The sequence below is a fragment of the Desmodus rotundus genome, chromosome 6, assembly GCF_022682495.2.
Source record: "Desmodus rotundus isolate HL8 chromosome 6, HLdesRot8A.1, whole genome shotgun sequence".
Classification (NCBI taxonomy): domain Eukaryota; kingdom Metazoa; phylum Chordata; class Mammalia; order Chiroptera; family Phyllostomidae; genus Desmodus; species Desmodus rotundus.
Genome location: NC_071392.1, coordinates 80089058 through 80109740, shown reverse-complemented (window position 1 = coordinate 80109740; position 20683 = coordinate 80089058). Strand labels below are relative to the sequence as shown.

At 37.6% G+C, this 20683-nt stretch overlaps 1 protein-coding gene across 2 annotated transcripts in view; it reads right to left on the bottom strand.

Moving 5' to 3' along the window:
• The window catches only part of AGBL3 (AGBL carboxypeptidase 3), a 52878-nt gene that overhangs the window by 31411 nt on the left and 784 nt on the right, over window positions 1-20683 (bottom strand). The window contains exons 2-8 of one of the 2 annotated variants that reach the window (XM_071221703.1): window positions 19675-19777; window positions 18677-18737; window positions 16334-16519; window positions 8697-8804; window positions 5841-5979; window positions 3746-4525; window positions 848-1010 (exon numbers count right to left, since the gene is read on the bottom strand). In XM_071221703.1, coding sequence (XP_071077804.1) covers window positions 848-1010; window positions 3746-4525; window positions 5841-5979; window positions 8697-8804; window positions 16334-16519; window positions 18677-18737; window positions 19675-19737 — 1500 coding nt within the window. In that variant the 5' untranslated portion in view covers window positions 19738-19777. Of the gene's footprint in view, window positions 1-847; window positions 1011-3745; window positions 4526-5840; window positions 5980-8696; window positions 8805-13876; window positions 15862-16333; window positions 16520-18676; window positions 18738-19674; window positions 19778-20683 lie in introns of those variants that run through there. The other variant, XM_071221704.1, reaches the window with a different exon arrangement.

Sequence of the window (20683 nt, the reverse complement as noted above, 5' to 3'; positions counted from 1 at the left end):
GAATGGAGATTAGTGTTACAGATTTTCAGAACAGAATAAAGATGCTACATTTTCATATGAAAGAGCATTTGAGAGCTGCCTGAGAGACTGTTATGACATCAGTATCTAGAGTTTTTGTCATTTTATTTTTAAATTAACGTAAATTTGACATTTTTCGTGTTCCATTCTACGAATTTTAACACATGTGTAGATTTGTGTAACCAGTACCGTAATCAGGACAGAGAACAATTCCATCGCTTCTAAAAAACTCCCTATGCTATTCCTTTGCAGTCACAAGTATTTCACTTATTTTGGAGCTACAGTAAGTGGTACTGTTTTGAATTTTAGTTTCCAATTGTTCATTGTGAGTTTACAGAAATTAAATTGGTTTTTGTGGCTGACCTTGAATCCTATGACATTCTAAACTCACGTATTAGTTTTAGGAGGGTTTTTTGGGAATTGCTTTGGATTTTCTATGAAGACAATCATGTCATCTTTATTATTGTACTTCTTCTTTTCCAATCTGTCTGCCTTTTCTTTTTCTTGCCTTATTGCACTTGCTGAACCTCCGGGAAAAGGCTGAACTGAGGGGGTAAGAGTGGATATCCTTGCCTTGCTCTTGACCTCAGGAGGAAAACAATGTGTTTGTTTTAATCATTAAGTATGGTGGCAGGATAATGGGCACTTTCTTCTTCATATTTCAAATTATTGGTCACTAAACATCCCACATAGTTGATTTCTTATGGCCAATTGTAAAATCAGACAAAATAACTAAATTAAAAATTAGTATACTGAATAAGATTATCCATTCTGTCTCATGTGGGCAACACTTAGTAAAGGAAAACTTAACATCTTAAAAAGTGCTTACTTTATCTGGACAGTTTTTGCTCAGCATAAGTGGAAAGATTTGCTGCTGTAGGTGTAATGCTTTACATCTATCACTAGCACCACAGCCGTACATGAAGATGTTGTCTTTCCTGCTGTGGCCGTGAAGGTCACAGTATAAAATAACCTCTCGTTTCTCCATCAGTCTACCAAGAAGAAAAAGAGTAAGTCACTCAAATTGACTTTTGCATTTCCCTTTTGTGTGTGTAACTATGGGTTCGCAAGTCTAATATCCAAATAAATAGAATTTCTTACACACTAGCTTTCAATTTCTCTTCTCATCTATACTGAATATCATTATTAATATAGAATTTGAAAGGTGGCTGCTGTAATTTCCTAATAACCATATCTAAAATACAAACGCCTTCCATTAAAAGGACAAAATCTACCTTACTCCCAACACTTTCTCCAACAGGATCTGGCTCATCATTCTGGCTTCCTGCTGTATACAGCAGGAGTTCTCTTCTTCCTCCATAGCGCCCACATCGATCGCACATCTTTTTTTTTAACTCCTGTAGCACTTAATACTGGCGCCATTTACTTGGCACTTGCATAGGAAAGTTTTCATACTTTTGAGATTTAATCTTGTTAAGGATAAGAAATGCTTCAAATCATCTTCAAACCATTTGGAACAGTGCTATGCATACAAGTACCCAAAATATTGGTTAAAAGTTGAGTGTCTTATCACTTGGTGCTGAAGCCAAAGTATATTTAACCCTTTATTAATGTGGTGAGTAAGTATCACTTTGAGAAAAGTGGTACCGAATTTGAATTGACTTTTTTTTCCCAGTAAATTTATAGTAAATAATTTAAGGAAAGTATTACATATTCTAAAGAGCATAATTTTTGCTTGTATAATTTAGGCATTCAATAAATATTGAAGTAATAAAAAATAAGCCCCCAAACTGATTGATGATTGCTTAGAACGGGTAAAAAAGTAGTGATGTTAAGGAGGTAGAATTATGGGCATTCTTGCCTTTTTTAATATTTCTAAATTTTATGTAACATTATTATATTACTTAAATAATCAAAATTTCATATGTGATCTTATGTCTGGAAGGACAAATAGCACAAAGTTAGCAACGTTTCTTAGTAATATGAAGTGTATTCCAGTGGTCTTCCCCCGCCCGAAACCTCGGACCATGCGAAACCTTATATATACTGTGTCTTTCCTGGACGGACATACCCTGCGTGGGCTCTCTTTGGCGTATGTGCGTTGCCAGCATCACTACTCCTGAGCTCTGGAGCCATTCTTAAGTGAAGTAAGGGTGACTCAAACACGAGCGCCGCGGTAGGTGACGATCAATCTGATATGAGATGGCTACTAAGTGGCCAACAGGGGGCAACATACACAGGGTGGCTGCACAGGACAAAGGGATAATGCTTGTCCCAGACGGCACAAGGCGAGATCTCATCATGCTATATAGAACGGCCTGCAGTTTAAAGCTTAGGACTTGTTCATTTCCGGAGTCTCCCCATCTAATACTTTCAGACCGCGGCCAACTCTGGGAAACAAACTACGGAAAGTGAAACTGGGGCCCGGGACTGCTGTACTTTTGTAACAAAAATATGGAAGCCGAAAATCAAAACTTTCAAAGCATAGCTTCTATCAGAAATAGTAGGCCTTTAAACTAGAGTGAAATTTCATACTGAAGTCTGTTATGTGTATTAATTTATTGTCCTTTTCTCATTTGCTGCCAAATAAATTATAATTGATAAATTCGGATGGACATAGAGCCACCGAATGACCACTTCAAGTTTTCAGAAAACTAGATGATAAAGCAAGAATATCACATTAGCTCCTTAAATATGAAATATGCTACACATGTGTAAGCCAACAAATTCCATATTTTAATGGTCTTTTGGTTTCTTTTGAGTCAAAAGAAACTTCTACTTCTAAGGAATTAATTCCCAGAGAAATGTTACTACTTCTGAAGTGGAACAGGATCTAAGGGTTTCTCATCTGACATTAATTTAAATCACTTTAGAAACAGTTTGGATATTTTTCTTACAGGTAAAATATTCTAGTATCCTACACAAAAATCTACTCTCTCTATTTCTCATGTTCCTTAACAACCTTTTTCTTTTTTACATTTGAGGAAACACTGAATACACTTAAAGCTTTCCATGTCCCAGATTTTATTCTGGGCGCTTTAGTAACAATAATCGCATTTAATCCTCCCATCTGTGAGGAATTATGATTCGCATTTTATAGGTGATAAAACTGAGGCTTATAATTGTTCTTAAATCGCTCAAGGTCACCTAGTGAGCAAGTGATAAAGCAGGATTCCCATCTGATAGGTTTAACTCAAGCTCCACACACTTGACCTGGACGTTCAATGAAAACTTTAAATATGTGCCTTTAACTGTTCTGGATTCTTTGGAAATTTGAAAGCGGTTCCATTTTTATAGGGAAAACTAAAGCTATTGTTCATGCAGGTTTTAAATAACTATGTAACCTCTTAATCAAAAGATTCATCAAAGAGCGGGGAATGATCAACATAGCGTCAGCCGGCTCTGTGAGGTGTCGTTAATGTTCACATATAAGGGATTCGAGGATCCCAAGGTAAGCATCAGTGTTAGCGTTAGCTTCAGCAAGGAAATCGAATTTGGGATGCGCAAATTTAACTATCAGTTTCACAACTCCGTTACAATGTTCCAGCGTCAGTATCATTATTCAATGAAAGGCCAGTGAATCCAGTGGCACAATGCGAGAAAGACAGAGAAGCAGAGCTGGGAAGAATGTGGGGCGGGGGGAGTGAGTAACTATAGTTAATCTATCTAAAGAAAATCTACAATACCATGAGTGGGATTGTGAAACCAAAATGCTCACTGCCAAGTCTACTACAGAAGCAGAGAGGTAATTCGAGGCTTACTTTACCTACGGATCATGTTCCGGGTAGACCAAACAGAAGGGAATAATTTCTTTAGGACAGAAGTATAGTTTCGGTTTAAATCCTGTCCAGCTAAGGAACACCGGTAATTCCCTACAATCACACCATCAGGATTCAGCATGGGTACCACCTTGAAGACGAATGTGTCCCGGAGCAACTGCGCATCACGCGAGCCTCCTAGAATAAAATCAAGGAAGCCTTTCATGATCCAAGAGCTGTTGGTCTCTCCCGGATGTACCCTCGCAGTCAAAATCACGGCCTTGCGCTTTCTTGAGTCCCCGTTCTTCGAGGGGGTAGTGATCGTTAAAACGTACACCATGTTCCTAGCAATCGTGTGGCACAAGACACGTATTTTACAAAACTTTGACCTCACTGGGTCGTTATGGATGCTGGAAAGGTACTCTTGCAGGTTGGTGTACGTGTACGGATAGCAGTGCGCAAAGTAGCAGGTGTCTTTGCTGTGTGGGAATTGAAATGTCCAGGTGAGAGAGAAATAGTGGCGCCCGTCTTGCCCCGGGTTGTTCCTGTAATACTTGATTTGGTCTCCTATTCTCTGCCAGCCAATATTATGAGTCTCGGCCTCTTTTTCCGAATAAAAGAGTGGGCGCATGCCCCGGCTGTAAAGACTCGCAGGCTTGGTGAAATTGATAATAGTGAACCTGTAGACTATTCCTGCTTGGGTATTAGTGACTTGAAAGTAGTACCACTGGGTGTGCTTATTGGTGAAGAGGTCGGGGCGCACCGTCAACTGGTATTCGTGGTCTGCCCTAATACACAGAAAAGAAGGAAAAAGAAAGCACGTACAATGTGGAAAATGACATCCGGCTTTAAATAAATACGGAAAGTTATTTTATTTTTACCTATTCACAGAAAGCATTTTTGGGGGGGCGGGGAGAAAATGTTTACTCAAGCAGTACCCTAAATAGCCAGTCACTGCAAAACGTAAGAGTTTTGAAATTTTCTCTTATTATTGGACGTGAAACTCCTTCCATGCTAATTCTGAAGCTTTTTTACTACTAGTGAAGAGAATGCATAAAAAATAGGCATTTGATTAAAAAAATTACATTTTCACTCTAATTATGTTTCCTACAAAAGAAATAAAGAGTTCCTGAAACTGAATTACAGTTCAAAGTTTCTTTTTTTCCTTCAGGTGTATATTTCTGTTTTCTACTAGATTCTAACTGTAGGGATGAAATACTATCACTGAGAACAATTTAAAACATATATGAATGGATACGGCCACACAGAGCACACAATTTTCAACACTTTGAGGACTGCACTTGGTCACTATCTGTAACCCCCACGTTCGGTCATTGAGGTGACGTAAGTAAAGGCAAAAATAACTTTACTGTATATTCCTTATAATATATACACGTACCAAACTGACCCGGCTAGTTGTCACTTTTTTTCTTTACCAAGTAACTTTCTATTCATCAGCATCACGCGCTCAGTGTGCGTGTCTGTTGGGTAGTTATAAACCGACCTAAGGATAGGTGGGATGAATGCTCAAAACCTGGGTAGCGTTTGAATCTAGGTGATCGGTATGTGATAGTTAATGTAGAATTCATTATCTTCTGTACTTCACTGTAGCACATTTTTCATAATAGAAGTTTTGATAATAGAAAATTTTAAAATAATCCATTTATTTATTTTTAGAGAGACAAGAAGGGAGGGAGAAAGAGAGGGACAGAAACATCGACGTGAGAGAGAGGAACATCGGTCAGTTGCCTCTCGTACGCTCCCCGACTGGGGACCGAAACTGCAGCCAGGCACGTGCCCTGACCAGGAATCAAACTGACGGCCTTTCACTTTGTGGAATGACACCCAGTCAACGGAGCCTCACTGTCAGGGCCATAATAGAATTGTTTTTTAAAATGTCATTGGTGGGCACACATGCTCCTAAGCATGTTTTATGGAACACTCATCCCAAGACCTATTCTATGAAAAAGTTTGAGAAGCAGTGTGTCCTTCAAGGAATGACATACAGTTCAGAGCCAGATACTGAAACTTCAATGGAGCAACTACAGAAAACAGTGTATAGTTGAGGGCCTAGCTCCTCAGACAAACCTGATTCAAACCTACACTTTGACTACCTTCTGTAGATTACCACTCTCAAACCTGGCTTCAAACACCAGAGTGTTGTCGCAGTCATCCGCGGGCTGCCTCAACGATGTCCGGTTGCCCCCAACTCGGGAGTACACGAAGCAGGGCTCTTTGTAAGCTGAGGGGAGAAACAGGCCACAAAGCTATCGAGCCGTGTCTAAGGTACAGGCTACTCTGCACGGAGTTTGCAGCTACAGTACAAGTGAAGTGTCACTGAGAATTTTAATTTGTAAAGTAATTTGATACTAACATGTAGATTTATGTTGAAGTAAGAAAATCTAAGAGTACTTAGGCTAGAAAAGAAATGCCTAAAATAAATTCATATATTATTCACATGAAAAAAATACTCATTCTGGTTCTGGTTATTATGAAATAATTGGTTCTGAACTTGACCTTTCACTATAGATGACTATAAAACTGGACAGGAAATATGAGCTAACTTTTCAAATGTACTCAGACAACACAGACCAGAACTATATCAGATTCTCGAAAGAAGATAAATACGTGCACTGAGCCCTGTTTTTAACCCTGGCTGTCTTCCTTTGAGAACTTTCTGAGTGCGTCTTCGGAAGGTTGCACTTAAGAATATCGTAACAGGCCCTGGCAGGGAAGCTCAGTTGGTTGGAGCACCATCCCTTACACCAAAATGTTGCAGGTTCGATTCTGGTTAGAACACATACCTAGGTTGCGGGTTTGACCCTGGTGGGGTGTATACAGGCGGCCACCAATTGATGTTCCTCTCTCTCCCTTCTTCTCTCTCTAAAATCAATAAACATATCCTTGGGTGAGGATTAAAAGAAAAAAAGAATAGTGTAACATTCTTGCTGGGCGGAGGCGGCAATTGTTCCTCGGGGCTGCTGCAATTTGTGAGGCAAGGCACCAGAGAGAAGAAAGCCACAGAGAGGAAGGGCACCAGAGAGAAAAAAGCCACACAAGAGGAAGGGCCTCAACAGTCTGCATGCTGTTTCCCCAGCTCTTTGCGGGGGGCCTGGCCGTACGAGCACAGGATAAGACTGAGCGAGATAGGAAAGAGTGTTACTGTCGGGACAAGGTAATAGAGGGTATGCAGTTCTAGAATATACTGCAATTTCAATGTGGCCAGTGTGGAAAGACCTCACTGAGCACATCAGACATTTAATCATAACCCCAGAAAGGCCACACGTTAGGCATAAGAACCACATCTAAGAGTAAGGGCCACGATCACTCTAGCACCAAGGGCAAAAGGAAAACAAATCTGCTCTACGTAAAAAATAAAATCAAGCCTGGAAGGAACAAAATTATCTACCAGCAATTTAGCTGCCCACCAAAACAAAATTCAACTTAAGTCTTAAAAGGAATATGATACAGACTCGTACAACATATCTTTCACAAGGTTCCCTCCATGGTTAAAAACGATGAAGCCACGAGAGAAACATGGATCAGGAAAATGGGTCCAGGGTGAAACACACTCACACTGTCCACAGAGCCCAAGGCAACTCAGATGGGGGTTGGAGTGTTTTGAATATATGTTAAAAGACTTAAAGGAAAAGATGGAGATCATGAACAAACAGATTAAACTCAAAAAAGAAATGGAAGCTATAAAAAAAGAGCCAAATGAAAATTCTAGAAATAAAAAGTGCAATAACTGAAATGAAGAGTTACTAGATGAGCTTACAAGAAATATTGAAGTTCACAAAAGAAAGACTCATGAACTTAAAAACAATTAAAAACTCAAGGACAAAGGAGGACAAAATGTTAAGAAAAATTCAGGGACATGTGGGACATAACTAGAAATCCAACATATATGTAATTAGAATTCCAAAGGACAGAGAGAAAGAATAGGATGGGAAAATGTGTGAGGAAATAATGGTTGAAAATTTTCCAAGTTGGAGGAAAAAACAGTCTATTAACCAATGGATCCAACAAGATCTGAAACTGCAAGCAGAATAAAAATATAAAGATAACCAAATCTGGGCAGAGCCTAGGTTTACTGAAAACAGCCAGAGAGAAAGAGACACATAATATACAGTGTAGGGAACACTGATACAAATTGTGGCTGACTTTTTATTACAGACAACAGAGGTCACAAGACATGGAACAATATCTGTAAAAAAATGAATCTTTGGAAAAAAATGTCAACCAGAATTCTATACATCCAGTTGTTTGGGGACTTCCCTCTCCTACAGCTACAGGTTGTAAAAACTGTCATTTACTCTTTCAGGCCTAAGGAACAGAATGGTTGTGATCTGTTGACAGTCTTATGTTGCTTCACCATCCCTGGTTAGTCTCCCTTAACTCTGTCCACCCTTTCACATTTTCCTTGAACTTTTAAAATTACTCCAAGTATGCCATCCAGTTCCTGATAAGACCTTGACTGATTTACCTCGACTATTTCAATTTATTTAGAGATTTTATTTATTTATTTTTAAAGAGAGAGGAGAAGGGAGGGAGAAAGAGAAGGTGAGAAAGATCGATGTAAGAGAGAAACATCCATCGGTTGCCTCTGTATGCGCCCCAACTGGGGACTGAACCTGCATCCTAGGCATGTGCCCTGACTGGGGATCGAACCCGCAACCTTTTGGTGTATGGGATGATGCTCCAACCAACTGAGCCACCCAACCAGGATTTATCCTTTATTTTAAAGTAACTTTGCATAAACTGAAGTACACCTTCAAGAACATAAAGAGCACTAAACCAACACTTGGATCAACACGTAACCAAACATCTTTATGGGGACAGACATCCTGGTAACCTGCGATTTCCACTGTAATCAGCAAAACAAGTACTTGTACAACTAAGAGACTAACCCAGGTACCAGATTACATTTCAGAGCAACGTGTTTCATTATGTACCCACCATCTTCAGCTAGATAAACCACTGTATCTTCACTAGAGTTTGGGTATAAGGGCTCCTCCTCTAGGCCTGTTGGGATGTACACTGGCTCAGAATAAGAAGGACTCCAATCTGGGGTGGGGAAGAGAGAGGGAGAGAGAGAGAGAGAGAAGAAACAAACATTACTTGAATATGTTAACAATAAAAAAGGAAACTTTTATCAGACGTTTTAAAATTGTTCATTGGCAGATCCAGGCTACAACGTAGAGTTTTGTGTGGGGCTAGATTTTTACCAAGGATTCATTGGCAGTGATAATGAACATGGTCACACTGTAGCAAAATCTGTAACATTTCACTTGCTCCTTGTTCTATGTTATTGTGGTGATTAGTTTATAATTATTTTGTGTCATTGTAGATTTTATACTAAAGTTTCTGTTTCTCCTGGACATTTGATATCCTTCTGACCCACCTTTGGAAACCTTCCTCCACCTTTTATTCTTCCTTTCCTTGCATCGTCAGCATCTTGCCTGATAATGGTTGTCTCCTGAGCTTACAAACATGCTCCAGCATCTTCTGTCTCCCCAGAGACAGATGATCCTTGGACCCCTACCTTCATCGTTAGCTATAGCAACTTTCCTTTTCTTCATTATTGTTAGGAACAAGTTTCCTTCTTTCTTTTGTTCCTTTTTTTTTTTTTTAAAGGATAGGCTATGATGGTCACATTTATATCACTTTAAAAAACAAAATCAATGTGTGAAACATCCATCAGTTGCCTCTTGCATGTCCCCAACTGGGGACCCAGCCCACAACCCAGACATGTGCCCCGACCAGGAATCAAACCGGCAGCCTTTCGGTTTGCAGGCCAGCACTCAATCCACTGAGCCACACCAGCCAGGGCCGGCCCAAGTTTCTTAGAAGTTGTCTGAACCACGCTCAAATGCATGGTTTATTTGGGACTATGACCTACTCGATTGGGAAAAATGACTTTACAGCCCAACTGCCCTAGTTGTTCCTACTTTTTAGTGGAACAAGAATCTGACTCATCGTCTTACTTCTATTTTATTATTGGTTTACGTGTGTCAGACAGTGTTTGGCCTTGGTAATGAATATATTCCTAGACAGGGAGCCAGCCTCTGTGATCGCAAACACAGTCATCAGAACAGGAAGAAAAAAAAATCGGTGGTAATAAACAAGTATTACAGCAAAAACATTTTGGGGGTTATGTATACAGTTATTTTAGCAACATAAGTATACTTGACATAATCATTAGGGGCCGAGTCTAGCCGCAGAGGAAGCGTAGATTCAATATTGGTACCAAGAGGCATCTCTGCACACTGTCAGTGAACTGAACAGCACACAACCAAATACATTGGCAACAAACGATAAAGGAAGTTATAGCTAAAAAGTGATCTTTATTCGTTGAAAACCTTAATCAACTCAAATCAAAATCAGTCCTGAACTGATAACATAGTACCGATTCTGACATTTGGGGAATTTCTGCTATTGGTCTTGGTGTCTGCATATCATCAAAAGTTGCATGACAGCCAGGCATCCCAGTTAAAGGAATGGTCAAACTTCATCTACCTTTCATGTGATTATTTATACAGTTGTTTCAGCACCATTTGTTGAAAAGACTGCTTTTTCCTTATTGAGTAGACTTGCCAATCGGGTTGAACATCAGTTGACCACAAACACATGGTTGATTCATTGATCTATATTCCTATATTCATGGCAATACGATACTGTTTTGTATTGTTAGCTTGTAGTTTTAGAATTGGAAATAGTGAGTCTCAAATTGTTCTTTTTCAAGACTTTTTTTTTGCGTGAACTATTCTAGGTTCCTTGAGTTTCCATAGGAATTTCAGGATCAGTTCTTCAATTTCTACAAAGCGGGCAGTCCTCTGACGGAAACTGTATTGAATTGGCAGGTTAATTTGGGGAGGATTGCTATCATAACAATCATAAATTTTCTGCTCCACAGACATCGGTGCTTTTTATTATTTAGATTTTAAAATTTTCCTTTCAACAATGTTTTGTAGTTTTCAGAGTATGTTTTACACCCCTTTTCTTAAATTGATTCCTATATCATTCTTTTGATGCTATTGTATAATAAGTGAAATTGTTTACATTTCAGTATTGTCCACTGTAAGTGTATGGGAATATAATAGATTTTTAAAGTATTGATCTTTTATTGCCACATTCATTTGCTAGTTCTAATAATTGTTTTTCTAGTGGGTTGTTTAGGGTTTTCTGTATATAAGATCATGTCGTTGGTGAACAGAAATAGTTTCATTTTTTCCTCTCTGAGCCGGATGCTTTTTCTTTCTTGTTCTTGCTTAATCACTGTGACTAGAAGCTCCATTACCATGTTGTACAGAAGTGGCAAAAGTGGATATCCTTGTTTTTCTCTTACAGGGAGAATATCCATTCTCTCACCATTCAGTAAAATATTAGCTGTGAGATTTCATAGATGCTCTTCATTATACTAAGGACTTTCCCTACTCTCCCTGAGTTTTTTGACATGAAAGGAGGTTGGATTTTTATTTTATCTTTTGTTGTCTGATTGTATTTCTAGGAAATGTCCAGAATAAGCAAATCCACAGTGACAGAAAGCAGATGAGTAATTTTACTGTTGGAGGAGAGAATGAGGAATGATTGATTAATGGGTACAGGGTCTCTTTGCAGGGATATTAAAATGTCCTGATTTTAGATAGAGGTGATAGTTACGCAACACAAAAAATGTACTAAAGGCTGCTGAATTGTTCACTTTAAAATGGTTAATTTTATTCAACGTAAATTCCACCTCATTTAAAAAAGCTGTGAGCAGCTACCTGAACAATGACTTTCTTGAGTGCCACATCACACCTAAAACTGTAAGTTAGTTACTAAAAAACTGTATAAATGGTAAACTGCCCTACAGAGGTTAGCCACATGTGTACCAACTGCAACGTGTAGGGAACCATGACACATAAGTCACTCACAACAAGCATGTTACTATCGACACTTGTCATTTGTGAAACGTGTATCAATTTGGAATGTGTGTCGATTGTGGCATGTCAGTTTCGGCACATACACGTCCACTGTGACACGTGTGTCGATTCTGACACGTTTATTGATTCCGATACGCCAGTTTGATGCGAATGCTGGTCCTTGCGAGCGTCAATTCTGACACACACGTAGAAACAGATGTGTGTTGATTTTGACACTATTCTGAGGTGTGCGTCCATTCTGACACATGTAGATTTTGACGCAAATGTTGATTCTGACGTGTCGATCCTGCCAATGCACTGACTTCAGCACGTATTTATTCTGATACGTGATCGTTCAACACATGTTGACTCTGACACACATGTTGACTTTGCCGTGTGTGGGCTCTGGCCCGTATGTCAATTGTGAGATGTATGTAGATGTGACAATGCAGCGTTGCCAGCAGATGACCATGATGTCTCAGCTGCAGCTGCTCCCAGAAGCTAGCGGTGTCCCAGTCACTAACTTCACATGGCTGACTCCTAGGCACTGAGAGCAGGGTTCCTGTCACATCAGCATTGGGTCGGTATACGGTTACCACATCTTCGGTCCTTAGCATTGAGAAGATTGTTTCTTTAGTCATCAAAGACCAAGGCCAGGTCATTCAGGTTCCAGAGATTCTCAAAGCTTCAAGGCCAGTGATTCTCAACCAGGGGCAATTTTGCCCACGGGGGTGGGTGTTGGATTTTAAATAATGCTTTTTCAGGAGCTATTGAGAATTGATTATACTTTTTATTTTTTATTCTATTGGTATGCTGTATTACATTATTTGATTTTAGTACATCAATTACATTAATTGATTCTTGAATGCTAAACTAACTGTAAATTTCTGGATAAATTCTCCTTGGTTATGGTATGTAATTCTTTTCATATGCTGCTAGACTCAGTTGACTAGTATTTTGTTGAGGAATTTTGCATCTACATTAATAGATATTTGTCTGTAGCTTTCTTGTAATGTCTGTCTGGCTTTATATCCCGGGTAATACTGGTCTCATAAAGTTTCCCCTCCTCTTCTGCTTTTTGGAAGTGTTTGTGAAGAATTGGTAGGAACTGTTTGGTAGAATGTTGCAAACTTTAAGTGTTTGGTAGAATTCATCAATGAAGCTATCTGAGCTTGGGCTTTTCTTTGTAGGTAGCTTTTCTATTACAATTCAATCCCTCTGCTAATTATATATCTATATTTTCTATTTCCTCTTGAGTCAGTTTCAGCAGTTTTGTCTTTCGAGGCATTTGCCCATTACATCAAAGTTATCTAACTCACATCCCTTACTAGCCTATACCTCATTCTCATTTAATTTGATAATTACATCTTCTTTTCTGGCCTGGTCTTCCCAGGACAGTCACCTACATCCTCAAAATTTAGGATACTCAAGCTTTTAAAAGTGTTCTCAATCATAGTACTGTTTGTTCTGCATTTGAGTTATCTGCCATAAAGCTTTACGTACTTCTGGGTCCTCTTGCCCCACAGATCTACGCATATCCCTCCACTGAGACCACAGGCCCCGCCTGCAGCAGCTCTATAAAAGGCCTTGAAATCACATAGGCTGATTCCCCCCTCTCTATGCTGCTCTTCCAAGCTGTTCTGGCTATTCTCAGTTCCTTCACTTTTGCATACAAATTTTACAACAATCTTGTCTCTATCTACAAAACAGATTTTGGTAGGAACTGCCTGGAACCTATCCATTTGGGGAGGACTGATACCACGAGCACGGTATATTTCTTGATGTATTTAGATATTCTTTGATTTCTTTCATTAGCATTATATAGTTTTAAGCACACAAGTCTTGTACATGTTTGTCATTTAAATTGTTTAAGTGAGTGTAAGGGTAACACATGCCGCAGTGGTGGTTCGCCCCACACGGATGTGAGCACTTGCTAAAATTCGTGGGCTGGCACACTTAGACTCATGCATTGCACTGGGTGTAAAAGTCACCTCAGAAACACTGGAAGGAATAATAAACTAAGATTAAACTCTAGCTAATCATAGGCATGCTAACATGTTTATAGAGCTGAAATGTAAGAATGTCTAAAGCTTTGAACTAAATAAAAATTAAGACGGTCTGATGGATAGAGAGAGGGCACATACACAATAACTTAAAAACGAGAAATAAGAGGTGGGTAATTTCAAAATTTATACACAACACGTAACCTTCCTCTACAAAACAAGTTAGAAAATAACATGCAATAAAGATTCTATTTAAAATAGCAACAAAATAAGATACCTAGCAATAAAACTTAGAAAAAGTGAAGGAAAAAAATGTGTAACTATATTAAGGAGGGTAAAGGAAAACTAGGATATATAGTGAGACATCCCTTTTTCTTGGCTAGGAAGATGTAGTATTGTACAGATGTCACTCTTGTCTAATCTATAAATGTAATGTGATCACAATAAAGTTATCAGCATTAATTTTGGGACAACTAAGAAAGTTTATTTTAAATTCCATATAGAAATACATATGATAAGGCAAAATAAGCCAACACAATAAGCCAAGAAATTGGAAAAATTTTTCAAAGAAAACAGGGAATGTTGGGGAACAAAGTTTACCACATATCAAAATGTATAGTTTTAAAAACGACAGCATTAAAGATTTTTGAGGCCTGGCTAGGTGGCTTGGCTGGTTGGAGCATCGTCCCATACACGGGAAGCTTGGAGGTTTGATCTCCAGTTGGGGTGCATACAGGAGGCAACAGACCAATGTTTCTCTCACACATCAGTGTTTCTTTCTCTCTCCCCCTTCCTCTCTTACAAATCAATAAACGTATCCTTGGGTGAGGATAAAATAAATAAAAATTTTTTAAAAAGATTTTTGAGCTACCATATGAATAATGAGGTTAATGGAATGGAACAGATTAGAATTTGAAATCGCACCTTGGAATTTAGTATATAATAATTGTGGCATTTCCAATCAGTAGACAACAAATTATTTAATAATTTTGTTGGAACACATGGCTAGACAGTTAACGGAAGTGGACTGGGTCTCACATCTTCCTTCAAAATGGATTACTGATGGAAAAAAAAATTTAATCATAAAAAATACAACTTGCAAAGTGCCAAGAGAAATATGAGAATTTCAAAACCCAGAAGCCATAGAAAAGTGATAGACAAAGTGATTACATACAAATTAAATTTTTCTACATTTAATGAGAAAGATAAAAGGGAAATGACAAACTGAGAAAAAAGCATGCAACGTACATGACATAGTAAGTCAACCTCCCAAATATACAGAGAGCACTTACAGATCAAGGAGAAAATCAAAAGGACACCAACAGCAAAATGGCAAAAAATTGTACCAGACAGTTTACGTAAAAAGTCAATAAATACATCTGTTCATCATTTATATGTCTTTTTTGGAAAGATGGCTATTCAAGTCCCTGGCACGTTTTTTAATCTGGTTATTAGTTTGCTATTGAGTTGTAGAAATTCCTCACATTTTTAGATTAACTCCTTATCAGAACTACGGCTTGCAAAGATTTTTTCCATTCCACAGGTTGCCTTTCACTGTATTATTCCCTTTGCTGTGCAGAAGCGTGTTAGTTTGGTGTGGTCCCACCTGTTTAGTTTTGCTTTTGTTACCTCTGCTTTTGGTGTTGTATCCGTATCATTGGCAAGAAAAATGTCCTGAAGATTTTCTCCTATGTTTCCTCTTAAGAGTTTCATTGTTTCAGGTTTTCTGGTTAAGTCCTTAATACATTTTGAATTGATGTTTTTGTATGGTGTAAGACAGGGGTCTGATTTCATTCTTTTGCATGTGAATGTTCAATTTTCTCAACATTTGTTGAGGAGACTATCCTTTCCCCGTTTGTGTTCTTATCAAAGGTCAGTTAAACATGTACACGTGGACTTGTTTCTGGGCCCTCTATTCAGTTGATTGGTAGGTGTGTCTGTCTTTACGCCAGTACCGTACTGTTTTGATTTCTGTAGCTGTGTAATACATTCTGAAATCAGAAACTGTGGTGTCTCCAGCTTTATTCTTTCTCGAGATTGATTTGGCTATTTGTAGCCTTTTGTGGTTCCACCTGAATTTTACCGTGGTTTTTCTATTCTGTAAAAAATGTCATTGGGATTGTGATAGGGATTGCACTGTCAACATCACCGATCGTCGGTGAGATGTCAATCAACACTGCAGTGAGATACCATCTCAGGCCTGTCAGGGTGGCTATTCTTAAAAAAACAAAACAAAGGAAAAATGTTAGCAAGGACGTGAACAAATTGGAATTGAGTTGAAATGTACATATGAATGTGCAACAGTTTTCAAAGACTTCGTATAAAAAATGCAAAATATTTTTAATATATTTGGGTAAAATAAAAAATAGTTTTGAAATCAATTTCACTTGTTTCTTTTTACCTTTTTAAATGTGGCTACTAGAAAATTTTAAATTATATATACAGGATTGGCAAAAGTCGGTTTACCGTTATATGTGAAACACAGTTTATCCTTGTGTTTTTGTTGATTAAGTGTTGTATTATTTTCCGTACAAATAACTGTAAACCTACCTGTGCCCACCCCTGTATGGCTCACGTTATACTTCTGTTGGAACGACTGTTCTAACACCAGGAGTCTTCTCATTAAAACCAGGGTTGGTATAGTAACTTCACCGATAAGTTTGAGCCCCTATAGCTGCTAAGAACATACCAATATGTTGGACTTTTTCATTGATGACCTCACAGTGGTACGGCCACCGTGTTGGGCTCAGTGGACCAGAGGAAGAGACACCATATAAATCTCGTGGTTCACGAAGACGTGGCACCCATTTCCCTCGCTGATATTGCAATATAATCTGTGTAGTCCGCGGGAAAAATGAGTCACTAATGGAATCAGCTGGAAAGAGATTCAAACACAACCATGAGTGTTAAGAAGCAAAACTCCAATTCTTATATTTTTTTTATGTGTTCCTTTTTTCCTCTAACATCATTCATTTGTAAATATCTGTGAATATAATTATTTTATAATTCATGGCATTTTAAAAATAAAAGTACTAATGAAATTTTGTAACAACTGACCTTCATAATAGCTGAAAAACAGTTGTTGATCTCAAATAGTATTAATTTATGCTAAATTGTCACTGCTACTCCGAAGACATTTTGGATTTTGATAGGGATTGTATCTGTTTCTTGCAGCTTTTCTAGCAAGCTGTTTACCATTGAGTCCTCTTAAACTTAATCACACTGAGCTCTGGCCGGGTGGCTCAGTTGGTTAGAGCATCATTCCAGTGTGCTAAGGTTGAGGGTTTGATCCCCAATCAGGGCACATACAAGAATCAACTAATCAATGAATAAATGGAGTGGAACAATAAACCATCTCTCTCTCTCTCTCTCTCTCTCTCTCTCTCTCTCTCTCTCTTCCTCCCTTCCTCTCTCTCTAAAATCAGTTAAACACAAAACTACTGAGGCAACTATGTGTCTAATAGATTCCTTCGGGAAGAACTGGCTATTCTCCTGGAGGGAACAGTTAGTCAACTGAGTTACTAAAGGCCCTTGGCACATAGCCACTTTTGTCTAAAACATATTTAAGCAGAACCCCCAAAGTTTGGAATCCCACCCGAGGGAAGGACGCTTCGCTCAGAACTGTTCCCAGTGTCTGTGTTCGGGTGTTGGTGTTTTTCCCGTCTGGTGATGGATGCTCTTAATTCTTGCTTTCTCTTTGCTCTTGCTTAATAAATTGCTTAACTATTCACCTTTGACTTGGGGTTTTTATTGTCTGTGAATCTGAACCTCCAAATTAAGTGGCCATGATCTCATATGTGCCCCTTAACAGCACACCATTACGTGAATAGACCACACTTTGTCTAATTTACAGTGAGACTCAAAAATGGCGAGGCAACTACTTGTGATTTAGGAAATAAAATTAGATCCATACCTCTTACTATTTGTAAGTGTAAATTATAGAGAAATTCATACCAAAATTCAAACAAGTACATAAAAGTATTTAAAGAAAACTTTGATAATTATATTGATGATTTTGGAGTAGGGGCTTTTGTAACTTAAACAGATATAAAAATAAAAAGCCGCAAATGAATGACAAACAATATCAAAATAATTTCAAACAATGAAAGCAACATAAACAAAGTTAACAAAGGATTACTATAACAGAGCCATGACACAAGGGAATATAAATAGACAAGCATATGAAACAATTCTCAATTTCTTTAGCAATCAAGGAAATGTCATTAATTAACACAGTGAGTTACCTTCTTTTTTCCAACAGACCGAAAAAGTTTTAAAAAGAAAAAACGGGGCAACAGGAAGTCCACAAAACAGTACTATTTTCTAGGAGTATGATTATAGATCTATAGATCTGTGTAGGAACGCAAAGAAAAAATTCTAGAAGGATAAGCACCAAATGGCGAACAGTGGGTATCTCAAAAGTGAAGATTTGCTTTAGGATGGTGAAAAAGACAAAACAATAAAAAATAAATAAAAATGGAAATCTTCAATTTCAAAATATCTGTGATATGTGAATATTTAGAAGAAATATTTTAGTGTGTATTTGGAAGTACAGCTCTAAATATATAAATTTAAAAAATCAAATCTACATCAAGATGCCCACATATCTATAAATTTGCAAATGAATGACTTTAAGAAAAGTCTTTATACAGGCACACTTCACTTAAATAAAGATGCAGTTCCAAAACATTGTATCCATTATAACTCCAGTCATGCTGTAAATGCATTTGGAGGGTTGCTTATTTAAAGAACTGGCAAGGTAAATTCTTATGTAAGTCCTTTATCAAGTATTAACCATTTTCATGAAAAATTAGGTTTATCTAAAACAAACCTTAAAAGTTGTAACTCCAAAAGATTTTTATAAAAATCTTTTATAAAAGATTTTATAAATCTTTCCTTATTCAGTAACAGAATAATTCCCTAAACTATGCGATCTGACTTTTTTCTAGTTTCCTCATCTTGTAATTTTTCATCCACTCCAGGCAGCATCATAAAGGTACGTGGGTGTGGAAGCGTATGTGTAAATTCAAACCTGTTGAAAGTGAGCACTGCTGGGGGTCTTCACTTGCAAATTTCACGAAGGTATCCTCATCCTACAAGAGAGTTTTAAAGTATTTCTCTTTTAAAAACCCACAACTTCCAAATCCAGAATTTTTTTACACCTAATTTGCACTCAGAATTGAGCGCACGTGTTTACTATTTAATGAAAAATATTACAGAATTATTAGGGGCTCCTGGCCTCAAAGCACCCAACACTTCAAACACCCTGAAACCTGAAAGTTTTCATCTTTCATTCCTTTTCTTTCATCTTCACAGTAATGACTGTAGGGAAGAAATAAAGTTTAAAGATTCTTGGTAAATTTGGCAAGACAATTTAAATTAACAAAAATTAACAACAACAGCAACAAAAAAGAACAAGAAAGAAAAGAAACACAGAAAGGCAGACTGAAAAGGTTATACGTCATTCCGGGGAGCTTATTTTGGAACCTTAACTTACACACGATGATTGATACTATACTCAAATGTGAAGAAAATATCTCACAAATATTACTAAATCAGACAAAATATTTTTAAATACTGCGTTTTCTTGTCCCTCCCCCCCTTTTCTTCCTCCATGTCCTTTGCTTTGTTACATCAGAGCCACATTAAACCTATTACGGAGCTACAGTAGGTTTAAAACACAGGGAGGTTGCAATACCATATAACGATGAACACAGTAGAATCAGTACACATGAGAAAGTAGACAGGAATCATAAAAAACCCTGCTAATGACTTAATGCACACATTTTAATAAAACTCAGAAGAACCCTACCCAATTTTTTTTTTCTCATAAAAATACTATCAACACAGGCCAAACTGCACACAGTAATATCTTGGCTTTCAATCAAATTATTTCCCAATGTCAAAGACAAATGATTTAAACATCTGATTGATTCTAACATTCAATTGACTTTATAATACTTTTACTGGGAATCTCTGTAACCCAAGTTTTATCTGAAATGAAGTAAGACGAAGTTGAGGAAAACATACTGATTCATCCTCACTGATGGTTCTGTCTGAATAGTCTTCCTCTTCCGAATCTTCTAAGGGCATCACTTCAGTGGCTCGAAATTTCTTTTATTATGTAGGGGGGCTGTAAAACAATTTCTAAGGAATTTAGTGACAATTTTCTTTTTAAATTTAAAGTGCTCATTACATTAAGTGAGTACCCAAAATATATTCAATTGTATTTAATTGACAACAGTCTTCTTTTAAAAATTAAGTTAATAGGAGGCAGCAAAATAAACCTTCAATTTCAAAGATTTGAAAAAAATTTTCATTTTTATGAGACCAAATCACAATAAAAGACAAATCAAGTAAATAATTTAATTGAAAAAGAATTTATAGGGTACACAGCCAAATCACTTACACCCTGTATTTACAATTAAATACCAGAGAACAATAGCAAGTTCAGAATCATCTCGAGGCATTAAAGTGATCATGAATCAAAAAAAAAATTATAGCTACTTATTCAGGCAGTTAAATGTAGCATTAGAGAGAATGTATTTTCTGCTTAATTTTCAATTGACCAACAGTTCAAATGCCTACAACAGACTTTTCATGTTTTGATTAACATGAAAGCGTAACATGAAAGTTAACATGAAACAGTATCATGTTGTATAGATACTGTTTCTACAGTGTTCTAATAATCAGTTATATTTGTCCCACTGAAATCTCAATAGCTCCCAGAAGGTTGTATTGGTGATGATTATTATCCCTCTGATGCAAGCATCCTCCCAAGTGTGTATTTCTGAGACAATAAAATAACAGAGAGATTCTATTATTTTTTAGACCACATGAATTTACCAGTTCCTAGTTTATTTGTTTAGGCTCCTCTTTACAAAAAAAGCTTGTTTTGGAACAAGACTATATAAAAAAAGTCCAAGCTCCACAGCAAATCACTACACATGCAACAGAGAGGTCTGCTTTTCAGGACCTTCAGTGCTAAAAGACTGAAGTTTCAGCCTGGGGATCCCACAGTTCCAAATTTGGGAAACTG